At 34.9% G+C, this 22,897-nt stretch overlaps 1 protein-coding gene across 1 annotated transcript; it reads right to left on the bottom strand.

The window, feature by feature from the left end:
- Positions 1-15,839: 15,839 nt before the first annotated feature.
- LOC149780063 (uncharacterized) lies at positions 15,840-22,818 on the bottom strand. The gene is made up of 3 exons (XM_089936820.1): positions 22,212-22,818; positions 17,504-17,661; positions 15,840-17,010 (listed from the first exon to the last, which is right to left on the bottom strand). The coding sequence occupies exons 1-3, from the start codon at positions 22,294-22,296 to the stop codon at positions 16,912-16,914; spliced, it is 342 nt and encodes a 113-aa protein (XP_089792946.1). The 5' UTR covers positions 22,297-22,818; the 3' UTR covers positions 15,840-16,911.
- Positions 22,819-22,897: the final 79 nt, after the last annotated feature.

The raw sequence follows: 22,897 nt of genomic DNA, 5'->3' as shown, positions 1-22,897 counted from the left end.
ATGCGTTAGTTAAATATGTAGGTCCAATACCAGATCGGCACAATAATTTCAAACGTGTGCATGTTTACTTAACTTTACATTATGACCATGGTTCACCTGAAATTGATGATATCAATCTTATCAAGCACACGTATTATCTATCATGGCTTTATCGTGTCTAGTATGGCTTTATCGTGTCTATTATGGCTTATCGTATCTATTATGGCTTATCGTGTCTATTATGGCTTTATCGTATCTATTATGGCTTATCGTGTCTATTATGGCTTTATCGTATCTATTATGGCTTTATCTTGTCTATTATGGCTTTATCGTGTCTATTATGGCTTTATCGTATCTATTATGGCTTTATCGTGTCTATTATGGCTTTATCGTGTCTATTATGGCTTTATCGTGTCTATTATGGCTTTATCGTATCTATTATGGCTTTATCGTGTCTATTATGGCTTTATCGTATTTATCATGGCTTTATCGTGTCTATTATGGCTTTATCGTGCCTGTTATGACTTTATCGTATCTATTATGGCTTTATCGTGTCTATTATGGTTTTATCGTGTCTATTATGGCTTTACCGTGTCTATTATGGCTTTATCGTGTCTATGCCGCATACAACTTAGAATGTAGTAATTTAGTTATAGGCTAAAGATATTTGTATTTAGCCTACTTAGATGATAAATCATCTGAATATAGTTAGAGGATATCTCCTAAATTTAATGCTTATTTTCGTTTTTCATTTACTGTATGCTTAGAGTATGTATGTATGTATGTATGTATGTATGTATGTATGTATGTATGTATGTATGTATGTATGTATGTATGTATGTATCAATGTATGTATGTAATTGTCCTGATGTTGGTAAATCTGAATGTAAATTGATTCACGATTAGAACTCTAATTCACACTTCGGGTAAAAAGGACAACCAGCACTTGGACCGACTTCTTATTTGGACAGTTCTGAAAATGAAGTTCAATTTGAGTTCGATATCAAATTTTACAACGACTTTCAGCAAATTTAGTGGCAACAGCGAATAATTATGTAAAAAGTCCTTCATAAATACGCATTATATTCTGGGTTTTTTATATTACACAAACTCTTATAATAATAAAAATAAATTAAACAACTTCATAAATATGTATTAAGGCTTTGATTTATCAAATAAGCCGCACACGAGAAATATAAACTTTCGATTTCAACCAGAGCAACCTTCTGCACTTAATCTGTCCTCCCTATTTCTTCATCAAATACATAATACTACACTATTATAACATTTAATATAGTCAATCATTTGAAAAACACGCAAAATTATTTTAAATATTCTTTGAAATGGACGTTTCTTGAGGTCTGGGACACAACTGTGAAATGCATACTTAAAGGCAAACAGAGAAATAGGCGTTTAGTGTCTTGTCCGTTGATTATTTTATATTTTCAAAATTGTTGTTACACCTTCTCCAGCAGGTCATAAGCTTCTATCCCGCATGACTAGCCACATTTGTGGATGGTTAATGTTAATCATCCACAGGTTGAGCAAAGTATGATAAGTGCTTGGCAAAGTCGTGGGGAAGACCAAACCGGCATAATTACACTACTACTCGGTATGGCAACACTAAAATATCAATACGAGTCTGCTAATTCAAACGTTTAAGCAAGTAGTTTCTTAATGGTCACGTAAAAGGTCATATGCCGCTTTAATGATTTCCTCTAAGTCAAATTATGATATTTGTCTGTTCAGTTGCAATGTATACATGCAATCATCTATTACCTCAAATAGTTTCATTAAAAGAAAAAGAAAACATACAATAGCGTGTCTATACTTCTAAGAAACATGGAGGAAAGTTAATTTGCCATAAATTTGAAATGGAAACAAAGACTTTCAATTGCAGTAAATGTTCCCTAGTTAGATCCGATGTGCATAAATCATTAACAAACATGCGAATAATAATCGCCGCTTACGTCATTCAGGAAACATATCCACCATATGGACTGTCTAGCAACTGACCGAATTTTAATATTCTGTTTATTGCTTTAAAAACATATCCCGCATGCGTTATTGATCTTAGGTTGTGGAGGCCTTTATGACCGTCAGCAAATATCCCGCATGTAAATGTAACAACCAATCTGACTGGATCATGTTTTAAAAGTTGTATCCAATCTGATTGCAGAGTGGTACATGCTGTTTTGAGATTGTTAAGTATGCCAGGGGGCGATGTGGAAAGAGGCGGATCGACATCCTCTAGTTAGCGAAGGTAGCTGGAACGAGTACAGTATCCTTTGAAGACAGGTAGATGCGTAAGAGAGTTAAATTTCTGTTAAACCACTATATTCAAAATTCAATCATATAAGCAAATAAAAAGAATCTCACCAGTAGAACAAACCTTTAAGAAGTCAAGTAGTATATCCTTCCAGAATCTTTTCCCAGAATGAAAATCTCTTCATATCTCTTTATCCTCACATTCAAAAACAATAAAAAGTGTTTCTGATATGTAATTGGTATTCTACAACCACATATCACACAACAGCATTCAGAACTTTGTCACACTTCCGGTGCTCGTGAAACTGCAGATACGTATTACCCTGCAGGTTAGTTAATCCGCATTACCCTGCAGGTTAGTTAATCCACATAAAATAGGTTCCACAACAAGGAGAAAACCGTTGGCTTTTTAATTGTCTATTTTCTTTGCTAAGAATAAGAATTAAATACATATTTTGGGAAGACAGAGGGATCTCAGTTATCTTTGTGAGTTTCGCGGAAATCTCATCGGGGCCAAAATTGGCCCTTATAACACCTGGTCCTTTTCTATTAGACAAACAAACTCCATGAGTACATGCTATTTTCATTTTTCGTAGGATATAAATTTTCATGGATTTTGTTGTTTCAAAACACGAATTGGAATACCAAACATGAATGGCTTTGGTATAAAATATATTTGTGTCCGAGAAAAGAAACATGAATTTAAGTAGTGAGGATAATATTTTGTGAAATATCACAAAAGTATGGTAAAGAAAGCGATCTATGACAAAAAGCTAAAAGCTTTCTCAAAATAACCTCGTTGAAATAATAGTAGTAATTTTGTTTACATACATTTGAATCTTAAAGTCAACAAGTAGTCTATAAGTAGTTATATTGTAACACTTTGGAGAAAATAAAACATATTATTGTATCTAAAAATCATTTCTATGTTAAATAATCTTTAATCTACTTATATGCTTGAAATCATAGTAAATAACCGTAAATACAGTTTTCAAAGCACACACATTTGTGTGCGTGTGTGTGTGATGATAAATTGGATGGTGTCAGACTGATAAATTATCAGATCTCCCCCTCTGATATCGCTTTGATATTTGTTGCACTTTACAGGTAGAAGAACAGTGCATTTGTGTTTCTTTTTAATGTCATAAAGGTGTTGTTTGATTCAAATCTAGGGGAAGAGACAACATTTCTGGTAATATGGTACTGACATATACCAATCATCAATTGTAATATAATTATTGTGCCAATTTTCTTGTGCAATACAAGTATTATTATTATTATTATTATTATTATTATTATTATTAAATACATGTACACAATGAACATAAATAGGTAAAGGGAAGGGACACTGCATTACAGTTAGCATTAGGTTTCGAACTGCGTGTCTGGCACACATAGCACGTACTATACCAAAAGATAAGCTAGCATGTTTGCAAGTGACTTCATATACCTTGACCGCTGTACTCACCTTTCCTCTTTGATGGAGGTTGTGGGTTCAAACCCCGGCCAGGAAATATTAAAGACATTTTTTTTAAATGGTACTAACAGCTGCCTCGTTAAATGCTCAGTATTAAAAGGTTAATGTTAGGACTGTTTGGTCTGATGTCATGTTAATCTGACTGTGTGGACATCATGGTACATGTCTGCGGCATGATGCCCCTGTGCTAAACATCACTATAAATTGCCACACACTGCTGACGCAGTAGCGATATGACTGAAACATTGTTAAAGCTGCATTGAATATCCATGTCACACACACACACACGCACACACACACACACACACACACACACACACACACACACACGCACGCGCGCGCGCCATTACCCTTCCATACAACTCTCAATGTGAGTCATCCAGATCTGGCTTTCAGAGTTGTCGAAACTCTTTCACATCGTGCCAATAGCTGCAGAGTTGGACAATCATCCAGATACGAAACAAGGGATGCCTTATTTCGCTGTTGTGTGGATTTAAACTGCAATCTTCTACGTGTCAACCACACACATGTACCACTCAGTCACAAAGGATGTTACAAACCAGGCCACTTATTAATTATACCCACATAAATAAAGCTCTATACAAAAGTATATACATTTATCTATATAAAATGAACTAGACTCATAAACAAAAATAAAATTTAGGAAGCAAAGACTTCTCTACGTGAATACACTTATTTATCAAGAAGAATCAAATTCTCACTACAATATTAATTATTCTCCCACTTCTTCGCAGAAGACGTGCTAAATAAACGGAATATCAGTAAGTGGCTTCACACAACATAAAGAAGAAACTTAATAATTAAAGTTGCTTTGGAACACGTACAGAAAAAAAGGAATGGTTCGAAGTGGCTTCAGAAAACGTACAGAAGAAATGAATATTTCGAAGCGGCTTCAGAAAACGTACAGAAGAAAAGGAATATTTCGAAGTGACTTCGGAACAAGTACAGAAGGAAAGGAATATTTCAAAGTGGCTTCGGAAAACGTACAGAAAAAAGGAATATTTCGAAGTGGCTTTAGAAAACGTACAAAATAAAAGGAGTATTTGGAAGTACATTTTGAAAACGTACAGAAGAAAATGAATATTTGGAAGTGACTTTGTTCAACATAAAGAAGAAATTGAATACTTGGAATGCGTTTGGGTTTTCAAATGCTAAAATTATACTTTTACTTTCATCAGTCGACCAGTTAATGCTACATTGATAACATATAACTTACTTGCATTATAGAGTTGGACTCTTTTTTAAAGATTAACAATATATTCTCTATTGTAATTCAGAGTAGAGATGGCAACAATGGATCCCAAATATTTTATATATTCTTTGTCTCCAGAAAGTATTTGTTTTATTTATTGGATTACTTGATTTTTTACCATATGTTATATACAAATAAACACTTAGTACGTTTGTAAATTAATTGCTGACTTAATTAGCTATATATTTAGCTAAGTGGTTAGTTGCTAGTCGTTATTTAATTAGATATTTAATTGATGTCTCCGTGTTTATTTGTTTCTCACTGCCTTGTTTATACCTTTACTTGGTTAATTCCGATGTTTCTTTCCTTTGTTATATCAGTTACGTATTCTTCTTTACATACGCTTTTAATTTCTACAGTATGGCAGTTTAATAGTCATGAGTTTGAAACTTTACATATATTCATGTAGCAACGTATGCATGTAGTAGCGTATGCATATAGCAACGTATGCATGTAGTAACGTATGCATGTAGTAACGTATGGATGTAGTAGCATATGCATGTAGTAGCGTATGCATGTAGTAGCAACGTATGCATGTAGTAACGTATGCATGTAGCAACGTATGCATGTAGTAACGTATGGATGTAGTAGCATATGCATGTAGTAGCGTATGCATGTAGTAACGTATGCATGTAGTAACGTATGCATGTAGTAATGTATGCATGTAGCAACGTATGCATGTAGTAACGTATGCATGCAGTAGTAGTAGCGTGTACATGTAGTAGTAGTTATTTCGACAGCAAGAACAAACATAAAGACCTAATAATGTTTCCTACCTGAAATATTCTCAGCATGTTTTTTTATTTTTTTAATGTTCTTCTAATTTCACGTTGTTTGTTTTTCATGTTGTTTGTTTTTGTAATAATATTATTATGTTTCTTATCTTAAGGTGTTGTCTAAAGTTGTAAAGCGCTTAGAGCTTCTAAAGATTAGGCGCTATACAAAGTCCTCATTATTATTATTATTATTATTATTATTATTATTATTATTATTATTATTATTATTATTATGTAGTAGTAGTAGTAGTAGTAGTAGTAGCGTATGCATGTAGTAGCGTATGCATGTAGTAGTAGAAGCATGTAATAGCGTATGCATGTAGTAGTAGTAGCGTATGCATGTAGTAGTAGTAGCAGCGCATGCATGTAGTAGTAGTAGTAGTAATGTATGCATGTAGTAACGTATGCATGTAGTAGTAGTAACGTATGCATGTAGTAACGTATGCATGTAGTAGTAGTAGTAGCGCATGCATGTAGTAGTAGTAGCGTATGCATATAGTAGTAGTAGCATGTAATAGCGTATGCATGTAGTAGTAGTAGCGTATGCATGTAGTAGTAGTAATGTATGCATGTAGTAGTAGTAGCGTATGCATGTAGTAGTAGTAGTAGCGTATCCATATAGTAGTAGTAGCGTATGCATGTAGTAGTAGTAATGTATGCATGTAGTAGTATTAGCGTATGCATGTAGTAGTGGTAGCGTATGCATGTAGTAGTAGTAGTAGTAATGTATGCATGTAGTAGTAGTAACGTAAGCATGTAGTAACGTATGCATGTAGTAGTAGTAGTAGCGCATGCATGTAGTAGTAGTAGTAACGTATGCATGTAGTAGTAGTAACGTATGAATGTAGTAGTAGTAGCGTATGCATGTAGTAGTAGTAGTAGTAATGTATGCATGTAGTAGCGTATGCATGTAGTAGTAGTAGTAGCGTATGCATGTAGTAGTAGTAGTAACGTATGCATGTAGTAGTAGTAGCATGTAATAGCGTATGCATGTAGTAGTAGCAGCGTATGCATAGTAGTAGTAGTAGTAGTAGCGTATGCATGTAGTAGTAGTAGCGTATGCATGTAGTAGTAGTAGCGTATGCATGTAGTAACGTATACATATAGTAGTAGTAGCGTATGCATGTAGTAGTAGTAGCATGTAATAGCGTATGCATGTAGTAGTAGTAGTAGCGTATGCATAGTAGTAGTAGCGTATGCATGTAGTAGTAGTAGCGTATGCATGTAGTAGCGTATGCATGTAATAGTAGTAGCGTATGCATGTAGTAGTAGTAGCATGTAGTAGCGTATGCATGTAGTAGTAGTAGCGTATACATGTAGGAGCGTATGCATGTAGTAGTAGTAGCGTATGCATGTAGTAGCAGTAGCATGTAGTAGCGTATGCATGTAGTAGTAGTAACGTATGCATGTAGTAGTAGCGTATGCATGTAGTAGTAGTAGCGTATGCATGTAGTAGCGTATGCATGTAATAGTAGTAGCGTATGCATGTAGTAGTAGTAGCATGTAGTAGCGTATGCATGTAGTAGTAGTAACGTATGCATGTAGTAGTAGCGTATGCATGTAGTAGTAGTAGCGTATGCATGTAGTAGTAGTAACGTATGCATGTAGTAGTAGTAACGTATGCACCTAGTAGTCGTAGTAGCATGTAGTAGCGTATGCATGTAGTAGTAGTAGCATGTAGTAGCGTAAGCATGTAGTAGTAGTAGCGTATGCATGTAGTAGTAGTAACGTATGCATGTAGTAGTAGTAACGTATGCATCTAGTAGTAGTAACGTATGCATGTAGTAGCATTAGCGTATGCATGTAGTAGTAGTAGTAGCGCATGCATGTAGTAGTAGTAACGTATGCATGTAGTAACGTATGCATGTAGTAGTAGTAACGTAAGCATGCAGTAGTAGTAACGTATGCATGTAGTAGCGTATGCATGTAGTAGTAGTGACGTATGCATGTAGTAGCGTATGCATGTAGTAGTAGTAGTAGCGTATGCATGTAGTAGTAGTAGTAGCGTATGCATGTAGTAACGTATGCATGTAGTAGTAGTAACGTATGCATGTAGTAACGTATGCATGTAGTAGTAGTAACGTATGCATGTAGTAACGTATGCATGTAGTAGTAGTAACGTATGCATGTAGTAGCGTATGCATGTAGTAGTAGTAGTAGTAACGTGTGCATGTAGTAGTAGTAGTAACGTATGCATGTAGTAGTAGTAGTAACGTATGCATGTAGTAACGTATGCATGTAGTAGCGTATGCATGTAGTAGTAGTAACGTATGCATGTAGTAGTAAAATCACCATGAAACCCAAAAAAACGTAGATAGGAACATACAGCTACCTAAGGGTACCTATTTAGAACAGAAAACCATAAACAGGATAATAACTGGAAAAACTAAACTAGCAAGCAGTTTTGGAAGGTTTATAGGACCCAAACCAGCAACCATTAACTGCTTTAACTGCCACACCACCGAAGATCTACATCACGTATTCAATATATGCCCAAAATATCAACCCGCTCGGAAAATATTTATCAAAAACCAAAAAGAGAATGGATTACCACACACATACCCAGAGTTACTTATGGACTCTAATAAAAATAAACAATCAGCATATAAAAATATAAATCAATTCATAGACTCAGCAGGACTTAGGAACAAAATATAATTACTATCCCCACAAAACCAAAAGACCCAGTAACTAGCTAAATAAATGTAGAAGCCACCACATAAAAAACCATAACATATCATTCAATTTTATAAAAGTATTAATAAATAATTCACTTACGAAGCACCTATAAAAAACTAAGGAAACCGCAAAATCGGATGTCCTAGATGTCCTTAACGAACCGAGTAATCAGCTAGGATTCCTGTCCTAGATGTCCTTAACGAACCGTGTAATCGGCTAGGACTCCGGTCTCTTGCTAAATAAAGTATAAATAACATTCAATCTCTAAAAACATCAATTAATAAATAACTTAAAGAGGTAATATCTAAAAACTTATAAATAACATAACGTAGGAAACACACCCTAAACACCTCGACTAGTAATACCATAATAACCTTGAAAATCTCTCTTCATACATGATATCTACTAAGAACCTCTATAAACAGCATAGAACATCGCCCCTCATTTTAAAACATTTTGAAGAAGAAAAAAAAAATCTCGAAAAAAAAAAAAAAAAAAAGGCAAATGCAACAAGAAACCAGCGATGTAAAGCAAGCAGGACCGTTCCCGAGCTCTCCTTCCCACTAATCACAGCCAACCATTCAACTGTAGGGACCTTTATGGACCCACAGATTGAGGCCAAACTATCAGGGTTCCTTGAATCCATAAAAGCCTGGGGCAGGTGGCATCATCCCCTTCCCCAGGAACAACTAGCAGGCTGCGGTGCAGTCAGAAAAAAGTGGCACATGCACAATTGTGCGAACGCTACTATAATTAAATTCAACAACAAAAAATGTAGTAGTAGTAACGTATGCATGTAGTAGTAGTAACGTATGCATGTAGTAGTAGTAGTAACGTATGCATGTAGTAGTAGTAACGTATGCATGTAGTAGTAGTAGTAACGTATGCATGTAGTAGTAGTAACGTATGCATTTAGTAGTAGTAGTAAAGTATGCATGTAGTAGTAGTAGCGTATGCATGTAGTAGTAGTAGCGTATGCATGTAGTAATTGTAGCAGCATATGCATGTAGTAGTAGTAGTAGCGCATGCATATAGTAGTAGTAACGTATGCATGTAGTAACGTATGCATGTAGTAGTAGTAGTAGCGTATGCTAGTAGTAGTAGTAGCGTATGCATGTAGTAATTGTAGCAGCGTATGCATGTAGTAGTAGTAGTAGCGCATGCATATAGTAGTAGTAACGTATGCATGTAGTAACGTATGCATGTAGTAGTAGTAGTAGCGTATGCTAGTAGTAGTAGTAACGTATGCATGTAGTAGTAGTAGCGTATGCATGTAGTAATTGTAGCAGCGTATGCATGTAGCAGTAGTAGTAGCGCATGCATATAGTAGTAGTAACGTATGCATGTAGTAACGTATGCATGTAGTAGTAGTAGTAACGTATGCATGTAGTAGTAGTAGCGTATGCATGTAGTAGTAGTAGCGTATGCATGTAGTAATTGTAGCAGCGTATGCATGTAGTAGTAGTAGTAGCGCATGCATATAGTAGTAGTAACGTATGCATGTAGTAACGTATGCATGTAGTAGTAGTAGTAGCGTATGCATGTAGTAGTAGTAGCGTATGCATGTAGTAATTGTAGCAGCGTATGCATGTAGTAGTAGTAGTAGCGCATGCATGTAGTAGTAGTAACGTATGCATGTAGTAACGTATGCATGTAGTAGTAGTAGTAGCGTATGCTAGTAGTAGTAGTAACATATGCATGTAGTAATGTATGCATGTAGTAGTAGTAACGTATGTATGTAGTAACGTATGCATGTAGTAACGTATGCATGTAGTAATTGTAGCAGCGTATGCATGTAGTAGTAGTAGTAGTAGCGCATGCATGTAGTAGTAGTAACGTATGCATGTAGTAACGTATGCATGTAGTAGTAGTAGTAGCGTATGCATGTAGTAGTAGTAGTAACGTATGCATGTAGTAACGTATGCATGTAGTAGTAGTAGTAGCGTATGCATGTAGTAACGTATGCATGTAGTAGTAGTAGTAGCGTATGCATGTAGTAGTAGTAGTAACGTATGCATGTAGTAGTAGTAGCGTATGCATGTAGTAGTAGTAACGTATGCATGTAGTAACGTATGCATGTAGTAGTAGTAGTAACGTATGCATGTAGTAGTAGTAGTAGCGCATGCATGTAGTAGTAGTAGTAACGTATGCATGTAGTAACGTATGCATGTAGTAGTAGTAGTAGCGTATGCATGTAGTAACGTATGCATGTAGTAGTAGTAGTAGCGCATGCATGTAGTAGTAGTAGTAACGTATGCATGTAGTAACGTATGCATGTAGTAGTAGTAGTAGCGTATGCATGTAGTAACGTATGCATGTAGTAGTAGTAGTAGCGTATGCATGTAGTAGTAGTAGTAACGTATGCATGTAGTAACGTATGCTTGTAGTAGTAGTAGTAGCGTATGCATGTAGTAGTAGTAGTAACGTATGCATGTAGTAGTAGTAGTAACGTATGCATGTAGTAGTAGTAGCGTATGCATGTAGTAGTAGTAGCGTATGCATGTAGTAATTGTAGCAGCGTATGCATGTAGTAGTAGTAGTAGCGCATGCATATAGTAGTAGTAACGTATGCATGTAGTAACGTATGCATGTAGTAGTAGTAGTAGCGTATGCATGTAGTAGTAGTAACGTATGCATGTAGTAACGTATGCATGTAGTAGTAGTAGTAGCGTATGCATGTAGTAGTAGTAACGAATGCATGTAGTAACGTATGCATGTAGTAGTAGTAGTAGTAGCGTATGCATGTAGTAGTAGTAGCGTATGCATGTAGTAGTAGTAACGTATGCATGTAGTAGTAGTAGTAGCGTATGCTAGTAGTAGTAGTAACGTATGCATGTAGTAACGTATGCATGTAGTAGTAGTAGCGTATGCATGTAGTAGCGTCTTCAGGCTCATCAGGACAATAGGCATTATACCTTTAAACTGATGGCAAAGTTCGAACGATGTACAACTGAAATGCACAAAATTGCAGCAAGGAAACCCATTCCATATCAATGTAAACATTAAGTACACATAGATGAATATCAAACAAAGCTATGTTAAGGTTCTGTAAAAAGTATGTAAGATAAAAGATGAAAGATAACAAGTGTAAAATCCTTCATTTATAGTTAACATTTTGGATACAAACCGCATTCCGTCCAAAATAACTAGATTTTCCAAGCATGTACGCCATCTTAGAGTTTCTTCATGCAGTTCGCAGGGCGGTACTCAGCACAATCAACAGACCGTGTTCCGCTGTCAGTAGAGTCAGGCCTGGTATGCACTCCGGTCGATTTTTAACCTTCAGGTGGAATGCGTGATTTGTACATTCGATACAAAGATCGGCGTAATACCAGGAACATAACTACAAATATGAGTACATTCACATAACGTTACATTATGTTCATGGATCGCTTGTACTTAATGCTCCTTATGTTATCTGATATCCGATACATGTAATATTTACTGTTATCAGTAATATCAACGTGTTTTATCGTGCTTATGCCACATCTATCTTATTACCGTAGAATGTAGCAATTTAAATATATGTAATTTATCTGTATTTGGCCAATTAATGTGCTTTCATAAACTATCTGAATATTGTTGGATGATATCTCCTTAATTTTCTGCTTATTTTCGTTTTTTTATTTACTGATTGGAGTATGTATGTATGTATGTATGTATGTATGTATGTATGTATGTAATAACAGTCATATGTTTGTTCTCTTGCTCAATTTTAATAAGATTTTCAATGAGAGGAAAATATTTATCTACTTCTTTTTCTTTAAAATGGAGTACTAACCTAACATTTTAGTAACATCAAAAACCTGATAGGTTGTGTAAAGCGCGATGTCCTTTTCTTGTGCCAGCTCTATTTTTTTTAAATCTAAATTTAAATTCCCTTTCTTCTTTTTCTCTTTCTCTTCGTATCGTTATTTCCCCCCTCCTCGTTTTCCTTTTGCATTTGCATTGGCCTAAATTCTCCTTCTCTTCTCTTTCTGCAACTGCAATTGTATTAGCCTCTCTATTTTCTCGTTTTGCAACTGCAATAATTCAATTAGTCTCTCATATTTCTCTTTCTGCAACTACATTTATTCACTCTTTCCTAACCGCTCCGGTGTCCTAGTGATTAGAGCGTCCGCCTCGGATGTGGGAGATGGTGGGTTCGATCTCACTCTGAGTCATACTAAAGACTTACAAAAATGGTACTAACAGCTGCCTCGCTTGGCGCTCAGCATTAAGAGGTTAGTGTTAGGAATGGTCGGCCTGGTGTCAAGATAAAGTGACTGGATGGGACATCATGCTACATATCTGCGGCATGATGTCCCAGTGCTTGACATCACTATACACTGTCACACTGCAGACATTGTAGCGATATGACTGAGAAAATGTTAAAGCTACGTTAAAAATCCAAACCACACACACACACACACACACACAATTTCCTCTTTATCTAATTGTATTTGTCTTTCTTGAAGCTCACGCTTTCCTAGCTAGCTTTCATTATTGTATTTTAATTTCAACTCCATAACTTTTAAGTTAGAGTCAGAGGGAGACTCACTAATCACATCCAAATCACTTTTACCCAAAACATTCTTTTCCAACAAATAGCTTACCAAATGAGTTTTGTGATTTATTGCTTCAATAAAAAAGAGGCTTTTGCCTCGTAAAGATTATATTTTCTGGCAAGGTGGAGCAATGCATTATTTTTCAAGACGTCTAACTGTATCAGGGTAGTATTTGAAATAAAGGTCTCCGCATTAGACGACATTGTGAACACTTGTTATTTTCACTATTATTTGTAAAATGAAGCATAATAGAATTACATATACAAGTTCTAATGATTAAAGATATGAGTAAATTTTACTGGAAATCCAAATAAAATCCAACTCTGAAAGTGTCGATGTGCATGTGGCCAGTGTAGTGATGATCTGCCAACAGTCTTTTGTTTGATCACAATAATACAATCCAAGAATATATCTTTATTTGAACTTTCAAGATAAATTCAAGTCTCTATTTCCTAGAATGACATTTTGTGAAGAGCAGTTATTATTTCTAAAGAGGGATCACTTGAATTGAATAATTTGAATAAATAGAATTCCAGCTTAAATAAACTACTGAACTCAACAATAATCTAATTAATTTTGCCTCAAATCGTATTCAACGAATGACTAATATTCAGATAAATTAGATTTACATTTTAAAATAAAACGTCAAAAAAGACTCAGACAAAGATCAAGACCCCGGATAAGGGTCAAAAGTACATTGTTCAAGAAGGATCTATTAAAATGTCCATCACCAAAATCACAATATAACACATGACAATAATTACGTAGTCTAGCTTTGAAAAATATACAGTGTCCTTGACTGAGCATAACATAATTGTTTACCAAAACTGTCACTGGATTTGTATATACAAAAACACGCTGATACGTTCGATTAAACGTCGAATATCGGGACCAGTCGGGAGACTTGAGGTTCGTCTGATTAATTAGCTGTCGAGATAATGAAATTTTACTTTGTAAATTCGGTTGAGGCTTCGATAGCTTGCATGATCTTAGAGTGTGAAGTACCTAACTACATAAAGACAATGTAACTTGGATTAGGCTTAAACTGTATATATATATATATATATATATATATATATATATATATATATATATATATATATATATATATATATATATAGATAGATAGATAGATAGATAGATAGATAGATAGATAGATATCTCTTTTGCAGAGAAATGTACGGTGAAAAGAAATGTATGATACTTTGATAAATAAATGATTTTTGGTGAGACATTTTGTGTGGACATCGCAAATTCGACGACTTAGATCGATAAGGACGGTATTTTCTTTTTTACAAATTGAAGAACAATATTGAAATGCAACCGGTATATTCGTTTAGAAGAAAATAATTCAAATATGATTCAAAGAATCGATATAATTACTAAAACGTTTCGAAATTAAACATGACTAACCACCCTTAAGTAGTCACCTCTGGATAATTATTGCTTCAAATTCTAATATAATAAGTAAAATGATTGGTAATTAGTTGTACAGTATACCTCTCCAAAATAGACCCTGTGCATATATAGCTGGACTAATCAGTGTTTTCCACGAACACCCTCTTGAGTTTGAGAGTTACTGCCTATAGGTAGCAAAATCTACTGAGCAGCTAGAGTTAGATCAGTGGTTCCCAAAGTAGGATGTACCTCCACGTTTGGGGGCGGTGGGATTACCGAGGGAGAGGGTGCGCCAATATTGAATAGTGCTTGTTATGGGCTAAGGTAGGGGACGCTGAGGATAACCAATGGGAAGTTGGCCTGAACAAGTTTGGGAACCACTGAGTTAGATATTCGGAACTACCGGGCTGTTTCTGTGAGACTAAAATAATCCTATTATGTAAGACGGCGCAGAAATTAACAGAAACTTATATGTTTTTGGCCTTATATTTTTCCTCAGAAAGAAACCCCAATATATTAAGTTTATCTTGGCCATTTCTGCGATTCAATTGACTGCAGGTTTAACCGAGATGTAACGAATGAAAAAATGTTCAACCAGTCGTAGCCTCTCGGTCAATCACTGTGTCGTAAATGCGAAAGTGGTCCGAATAGGAACTCTCGACTCACATGCGAGGTATGATCTGTAGGACTGATCTCAAAGTTACGAAGGATTTTCAGTATGGCGTGTTCCTTAATGTCCACATGCCTTGATTCAAAAGAAAACTGTGTCAACGGTTTAAATTGTGGAAATTTACATGCGTTAAGTATCGTGGTCTACTGAAGTTTGTATAACTGTTCGCGAATATCCTGCAGGTTAATGAAACGAGCAACCTGGTTGCATCCTTTTATTTCAAGTATCCGTCCATATATATTTCGGGTTTGTTACGTATGCCAGGGGTCGATGTGGAAAGAAGATGATCAACATTCATTGGTTAACGAAATAGCAGGAAAAAGTAGAATGACAATGTCCTTGACGACAGGTGGTTGCGTAAATTTCTGTTAAATCGCCATATAAAAAGTTCAATCAAATAGGAAAAAAAGAATTCACAGCAAAGAACAATGCTTTTAACAACCATCTGTTTTTTTAAAAAAAGAAGGATATTACTCTTTTATAAAAAGAGTTGTCAAACGGGTGTAAATCTTGCTGGAATAAATTATCAATAAGGAATTCATATTAATAAAGAAATCAATGTGGCGGAAAGGCCGTAGTAGTCTCATTCCGTCCGCAAGAATAGATGCGTGCAGTCTGGGCACGTGACGTTATGAACATGTGACGTATTGCATTTTGTGCGCATGGTTGTAAGAAATATTAATTGATATTTTATTTCAATTACATATAAGAAAACAAATCTTGGAGATTTTTGAGGATGAATAATTTCCATAACCATGAAAGTAATCTCTGATAAAGGTATTATCTTCTTTATTCGTTAGGTTCCATAATGGAGCATGCGCAAAGCATCGGAAGATAATGTCTGTGATTATGTGGTTTTGGTTCCACTGTTTTCAAACTCCTAGATATATAGTTCTTAAGTCCTTTCTTTTAAATATACGTGTTAAGCAAAGACCTTCCTAAGCTAGCGGGCCTTAGCTTGCGATTAATCCCCAAAGCATCAACGATAAAAGAAGTTAGTCAGAAAAAAGCAAAAGAGACAGACGAGAAAATAATAGATGATATCAAACATATATACCTTCTATCAATAAAGTTCAATGCTAAAAGATTAGTAAACTTTATAAAATAAATATTATCGAAAATTAAATAAAATTTACAACAATTTCACTAAGAATCGGGATTTCAAATTAACATTTAAAGAACTTGACCCATTACGTGTATGTGGAGTAGAAACATGTCATGAACTCGAGCCTTAATATATATTTTCCAAAATCGAAACAAGTCGCGAAGAACAAGCTGTTTCTTGACCTTTTGTCAAAATGTAAGATTGATATAGTATGCCATACAAACATTTTGCAAAAGAGGCAGGTCACAACCACATGTTTTTGAATAATGATTCCTGCTCTATTATAAAGCTGGCAGTCAGTACTAAATTATTCTATGTGAACGGATTGTTAGAGGAGAATAAAGGTGGGTGATGTGTTGCTGACACGACGTTTCGCCTATGACCCTACTTTTTTAACTACCGTTCCAGTATACCGCTTAAAACGTCTTGAACAAAATCTCCCCATATCCGTGTATTGCTTTCTTCCAAAGCAGTGAGAATAAAATGTATAAAGTTTTTTTTTTTCTTCAAGTTCTTTACACCGAGACACAGAAAAAAAAATCTTAACAATAAAAATCCTGGAGAAACAATTCCTCTAACGGTGTACTGAGCACTAGTCTTCATATAAAAATCAGTCTCTGCAAATGTACATTTGATTCTACAGACTGTTCTATTTCATTAACGGATGGAAATATTGGTAGAGAGTGCTAAATCCCATTTTGTAAGACGTGTTCTGATTCGCTAGTGAGAGATAAATGGTCTACACAATCACATTTGGAAGTTGGCTCTCGGGTACTAGTGGCTCTTTGATTTCTTTAGTTTGTAGCGCCTGTTTTTGAAGCCCCTGTTTTTTCAGCTCCTGCAATCAAACAGAATGTACATAATGTTCAGATAGTAAAGCATCAAAACGATAATATCCCATCTTGGAAATAAAGTTGTCAGAACTAGCCAACATTGTTTTATTTGTCTCCGTTCTTTTACGCCAGCAACCGTTCCACAATAGCCACAAATACATACTTACAAAAATATATACTTTTGTACAGAATTGGATAAGCAGACGGACAAAAACTGGTTGTTAATTGAAGTATTGACACCGATATTTGAATCATACAAATCATGATATTTTGCGTGTTGTTATTAGACATGCATGTAAACAAATTTTAGTTTCTATATAACATATCTAAGCTATCTTTGTCTCTATGATGTTCTTATCAGAATCAGTTCATCATCATCATCATCATCTTATTATTATTATTATTATTATTATTATTATTATTATTATTATTATTATTATATTGTAGTAGTAGTAGTAGTAGTAGTAGTAGCAGTAGTAGTAGTAGTAGTAGTAGTACCTCGTTTACCAGTTTGCAGGTTTGACAACAATACGTTAGTTTGTATGTATTGCAAAAATAGTCCCTCTTTGGGTACAATCCGACATTATCTGCCGGATCAAGCAAGCCTTTACATGAATAGGATCCATCAGCTATCCAGACATACCGATCCTTACAACCTGCAACATATAAAAAGACAATATCATTGACTGTAGGAAACTATGCGTAAAATTAATTCGGATCTCAATGTGAAATACCTCACGAGTATCAGTCTTGGTCAATCTATTTTTAATTATCTCGCATCCGATTTAATTCAACCGTCTGCGTTGTGCAAATTTATGAAAACTCACACACGTGCATGATTATGTAAATCTCATTTAATCTAATTGATTTATCAAGGTCTTCAGAGTAACACCATTTCTAATTTTATCGTCTAGGTCCCTAAACAAAATGAATCTCTGTCGCACTTGTCGTGTCCTATTAATGACATGGAATGGAGAGAACCGGGTTTGTGAAGTTCACTAATAAAGGCATAATGGCTGTTGGCAATTGATTCGAGAAGCTTTGTCTATTGGGCCCATTCACACAGAATTTTTACCCATGACCTGCATCATATATTCCAGTACATTAAAGATCACAACCCCTTTCTAATCCCTATTAGGCCTTTAGAATCTAGAAAATACGCTCCACTGTAGTTAATTTATATTTTTTTAAAAATACAGTAAAATAATTATTCAAATTTGTTGTAAGATATCCATACTGGACATTACGCTTTGTCTCATGTTTTTTTTTATGATTTTATTTTACGCATCTAATATATAACACAGACATTCTTTTCCCAGAAGTGTTATGTTGATGACGTCAACTGAAGACGTACGTTTTAAGTGGGTCTCCAATCAGAACAGTGATCAGCGCTAGACTGTGTTATTCTGATGAATTTGACACATTACTATTCTGCAAGAATCGTTCTAGATCCTGGTTAATGAAAGAATAGAAAATATCAGGTTAATGAAAGAATCGAAAATATCAGGTTAATGAAAGAATAGAAAACATCAGGTTAATGAAAGAATAGTAAGGTTTTTATTTCGTCCTTTCTTAATTTCAATGAAAAATGCTCAAAATTTGCAGGTTTGTATAAGATGGAATAATAATAATAACAACAACAGCAGCAACAACAACAACAACAACCAGAAAAATAATGCCAAAAAGATTCAGGCTTAGTATTATGGAATTTAACGACTTCTAGGCATACGATAAGCCACACATGCTGGCCAGTATATTTGGTGGAGGAAAAACCAGCGAATAAAAACGTCGACCCAATTGAAACTATGGACAGGTTTTATCACATGCCGACATTGACCGGTCCTAGACCCAATTCAGGTGAAGTAACTGATCTGTAAAGGAAGTGTCTTTGACCATTCGGCCACCTGAGACCCCTACGATGATGATGATGATGATGATAAGGATGATGATTTTAATGCAGAAGAAATGAAAGCAGAACAGCTAATAGCGTTATAGAACGGCTGCATATCAAAAGGAGCCTTCTGATTACATGTTCTAAGACACGGTCTTAAACATCTTAAGATCTTGTGTTGGGACACCCATGTTAGGAGAAAAGACAATCAAGGGACATACCTAACTGTTTCGATTATATGGTCTTCAATTACGTAGCAGAAGAGAGGCATAACCAACAGTTTAGTCAAATTCAATAAATAATTTATTTCCCAAATGAAAATTTAAAAGGAACTTGCTTTATTGTGAATTAAATCTCAAACAGTCCTAAACGTTCTATCAAAGGTCCAAAAGCATAGAGTATGCCAAATGAATTCCAGTGGTGCTCTGAATGAATTCCTATCTAGAATGTACTAATGTACAAAATAAACTGGAATATTGTTGATGTGCTGATATCATTGATGTATCACAATGATATAATCATAATGTCTGTGAATTAATTCACAATAATTTATAAAACAGTGTTTTAGTAGGAAAGTATTAACTAATACTTTGTGATTCCAATGAATAACTGAAGTAAATAAATCCTCTCAGATTATAACTGAACACAACTAAAATACTGATTCCTTTAGTCAGATGATACGATTAGGAATGAGCAATTTTGTTTACCACTATTATTAAGTAAAAACGCCAGACAATACAAAAATAGCACCAGGTAGAGGGTCATATTTTAATCTAATTCATTTCCTGAACGTTCTTAGCTGTAAAACTACACAGGTTTCTTACTAAATATTTGGTAAAGAACAAATAAAACATCATGTCAACCAGGAGTTCCCAATGGTGAACACCAATGTCCTCAAGTCATATCAAAGAAAACAAGCTTACCTCCAAGTAATAATGATATCCCCAAAACAAAATGTGACTGAAATGTTAAGAACCTCGGGAAGAATAAAATGCGAAAAAATCCAAAGTCATGGAGACACATTATTGGGGGTTGGGGAATACTTTATATAAATGGAATCTTGGAATGTTTGACGTTGAGTTAAAGACATAGATGATATAATGTTGCATACATAAATTAAATGAAACTCAAGAAACTTTGTGTAATTATATATCTATATTGTGTGTTTAATGTTTAATCAATGATTATATATTTTAGGGATCATTTTGTGGACAATTCAATAAATAGCTATTTTTTTGCTTATTACTATACATGCTATTTTACGAAAATCAAACGGATTAAAGCTCTGGTCAGTATATCACTGTATGCCAAATTTGTTACAATGTAACAACACATGTTAAAGCTGTCCCACAGAAACCAAAGTAAGTAGGACCCGCTGTAAGGATTCATACCGCCTGTAAATAACCATATGAAACGCTGAAAATCAAACTTTGCCCCCTTTAAAATAGAAGTATCGTATGAACTTCAGTTGAAAACGAACAAACCCTGGTAGAGTTATGCTGCAAAACCGAATTCCTCGCAAGAAGGAGAGAAAATCGAGGTGGGGGTTATAACTGTTATAAATGAAGTCGTACAACGCTGAAAATTAAATTCATTCAGTGTCCCATCAATATAAAACCCAAATAAAATTTTATTGAAATCTTAAATACTTAAGGAAGAATAAATTCGGAAGAAACCAGTCATGGAGATACATTAATGGCTTGGGTGGACACATTTTTTGTAATTTTAATCGTGAAAAGAGTGAAGTGGAATTGAAATTCAGGAAACGTTGTGTTATTTATATCGGTATTTTATTTTTAATTTTGTGTGCGCCCATGATTATATATTGCAGGGGTCATTTTTTAAACAACGTATTAAATAGATATTTATTGTCTATTTATACAGGATATTTTAAGAAGATAAGTATCACTAATAAGCAAATATGTTTACCAGGATCTGAGTTCAGGAGACTGGTTTTACCCTTTGAAGTAAAACCCATGGTCTACATGATCTTGATCAGTAGCTTGTTCAAATTCAAGCTAATACACCTGACCTTATTTACGAATGACATAGTATTTTCAGAAAATTTGTTATTATAACATAGGTCAAGAGTGGAGGCGTATACAGTTGTTTACATCATAATTTTTATTCATATTTTAAATTCTTATTCATATTTCAACAACTGTAGTTATGTTCAGTTATATTATGAGAGGATTTATTCATCTAAATTATTCACTGGAATTTTACAAAGTGTTTATCGACACTAGGATAAAACAAATTTGGAACTACTGTCAATTTATTCGTAGACATTCTGGATTATATCCTTGTTCTTCATCGATACTGTTGGTACATTAGTTCATCCAAGGCTACTGGTACATCAGCATATTCAATATTGATATTTTGTATTCAGAATTGACTGCTTCTTTAAGGAACCAAGAAATCAAAAATACTTTGGTCCAATATTTTGTGGAAAAGATGTTAATTTTTATAAAGTACTTTTGTTAGGATTAGTACATTTATATATGTTTCAGAAAGGAAATTAAAAGAATAGCAGTTTTGAAAAACAGACGGAATTAAGAGCTAAGAAAGCTTCAGCTTCACAAGGAAATGATGCAGAAACAGGGAGAGAGACATAAGTCCAAAATCAGAGAGAATAAAGCGAAATCCAAAATCAGAAAGAGAGCGAGCGTGCGAGCGAGAGAGAGAGAGAGAGAGAGAGATATGTACATCAAAAGGCGAAAAGATTAGTAAGAAATAATACCGATTTGTTATATTGTGATTAACAGGATCCTTGTGAGAAAATAGAGACCACTAGCTGGTGACGAGTGGTCAGTGAGCTATCAAATTGTCGTTACCTTGTCATATCGACAGGATGTTCTTAGTCTAGCTTATGAACCTCTTCTGGCAGTTAATTTGCTTATGAACCTCCTCTGGCAGGTAATTTGCTTATGAACGTCCTCTGGCAGGTAATCAGAGGAGCCAATATGATTAAGATCTAAAATAATTGTTATCGGCCGCGAATTCAACATGATTCTTCTAAATACTGTAGATCTTGATACACTAAGTAAATGGTATGAAAACCCAATCAGAAGTTATTTAAGGCTTTACGGCATTTAAAGATCCATTTATCAGAATAATGGTAGATGTCAGTACGTAACCTATTACCATTACTTGCTGACACTAATTATGCGCTAAAAAGATTTCCAGAGGCAATTCTGCTTATCTGTTTATCCAACATCATTTCTCACCGAAATAATATTATACAGCCATAAAGACTGCAGATGGACAGAAAACTGGAAATGAAACTTAAGAGCAGACATATAAATGTATATTTACCCGTGGCAGCTGATGACATGAATGTCACTGTCATAATCACAATCATTACACGGAACTGGATACTAAGTGTTGCCATGACTTGCATGCCTTTTTTCCTTGTTTTCCTTTCTATCCTCTTTTGTTGGGTATTCGCTGCAATGAAAGTAGTGGTGTGCTGAAGTACAATTTGAAATGGGGTTCGAGAAATCCAAAAACTTCACTTAATATGCTAATAGAAACCCGTTATTGGGCGACTTCTCTCTATATAAAAAAAAAAAATTGTCCTTTGCCGATTTCCACGTAGCAATCTTCCTGATTCAGTCTTCTTCCTCTCCAATGTCTTCTTAGTTAATGTAGTTACTCCTGATACCTTACTTCAGTCTTCAAATTTGTTATCGTCCAGTAACACAATTTTACGACTTTAGTATAAAAAAGTGGCAGGACTATTTTCTTTCAATACTACTGATTAGGTTAAGATCGTGGTTTCTTCAAGATCTGAAGCGGAATGCACAAATGTGGCTTTTTAAATATATTGTAGTAATTGGTCGACGTCTACTGTCAGATAAAGTCAGCAAGTGGTAGATGGGTCTTATATAGAAAGCTTCTTATAAACAGGTGTGTCATCAGCCTCTGTATGTTATCTGCTATAAATCATCCCAAGTCAACATGCAAAGAAGCCATCCAAAACCCGTAGGCTTTTAAAGTAA

The sequence above is a fragment of the Sinohyriopsis cumingii genome, chromosome 16, assembly GCF_028554795.1.
Source record: "Sinohyriopsis cumingii isolate HCF-2022 chromosome 16, ASM2855479v2, whole genome shotgun sequence".
Lineage (NCBI taxonomy): Eukaryota > Metazoa > Mollusca > Bivalvia > Unionida > Unionidae > Sinohyriopsis > Sinohyriopsis cumingii.
This window is presented reverse-complemented; position numbering and strand designations above follow the sequence as displayed.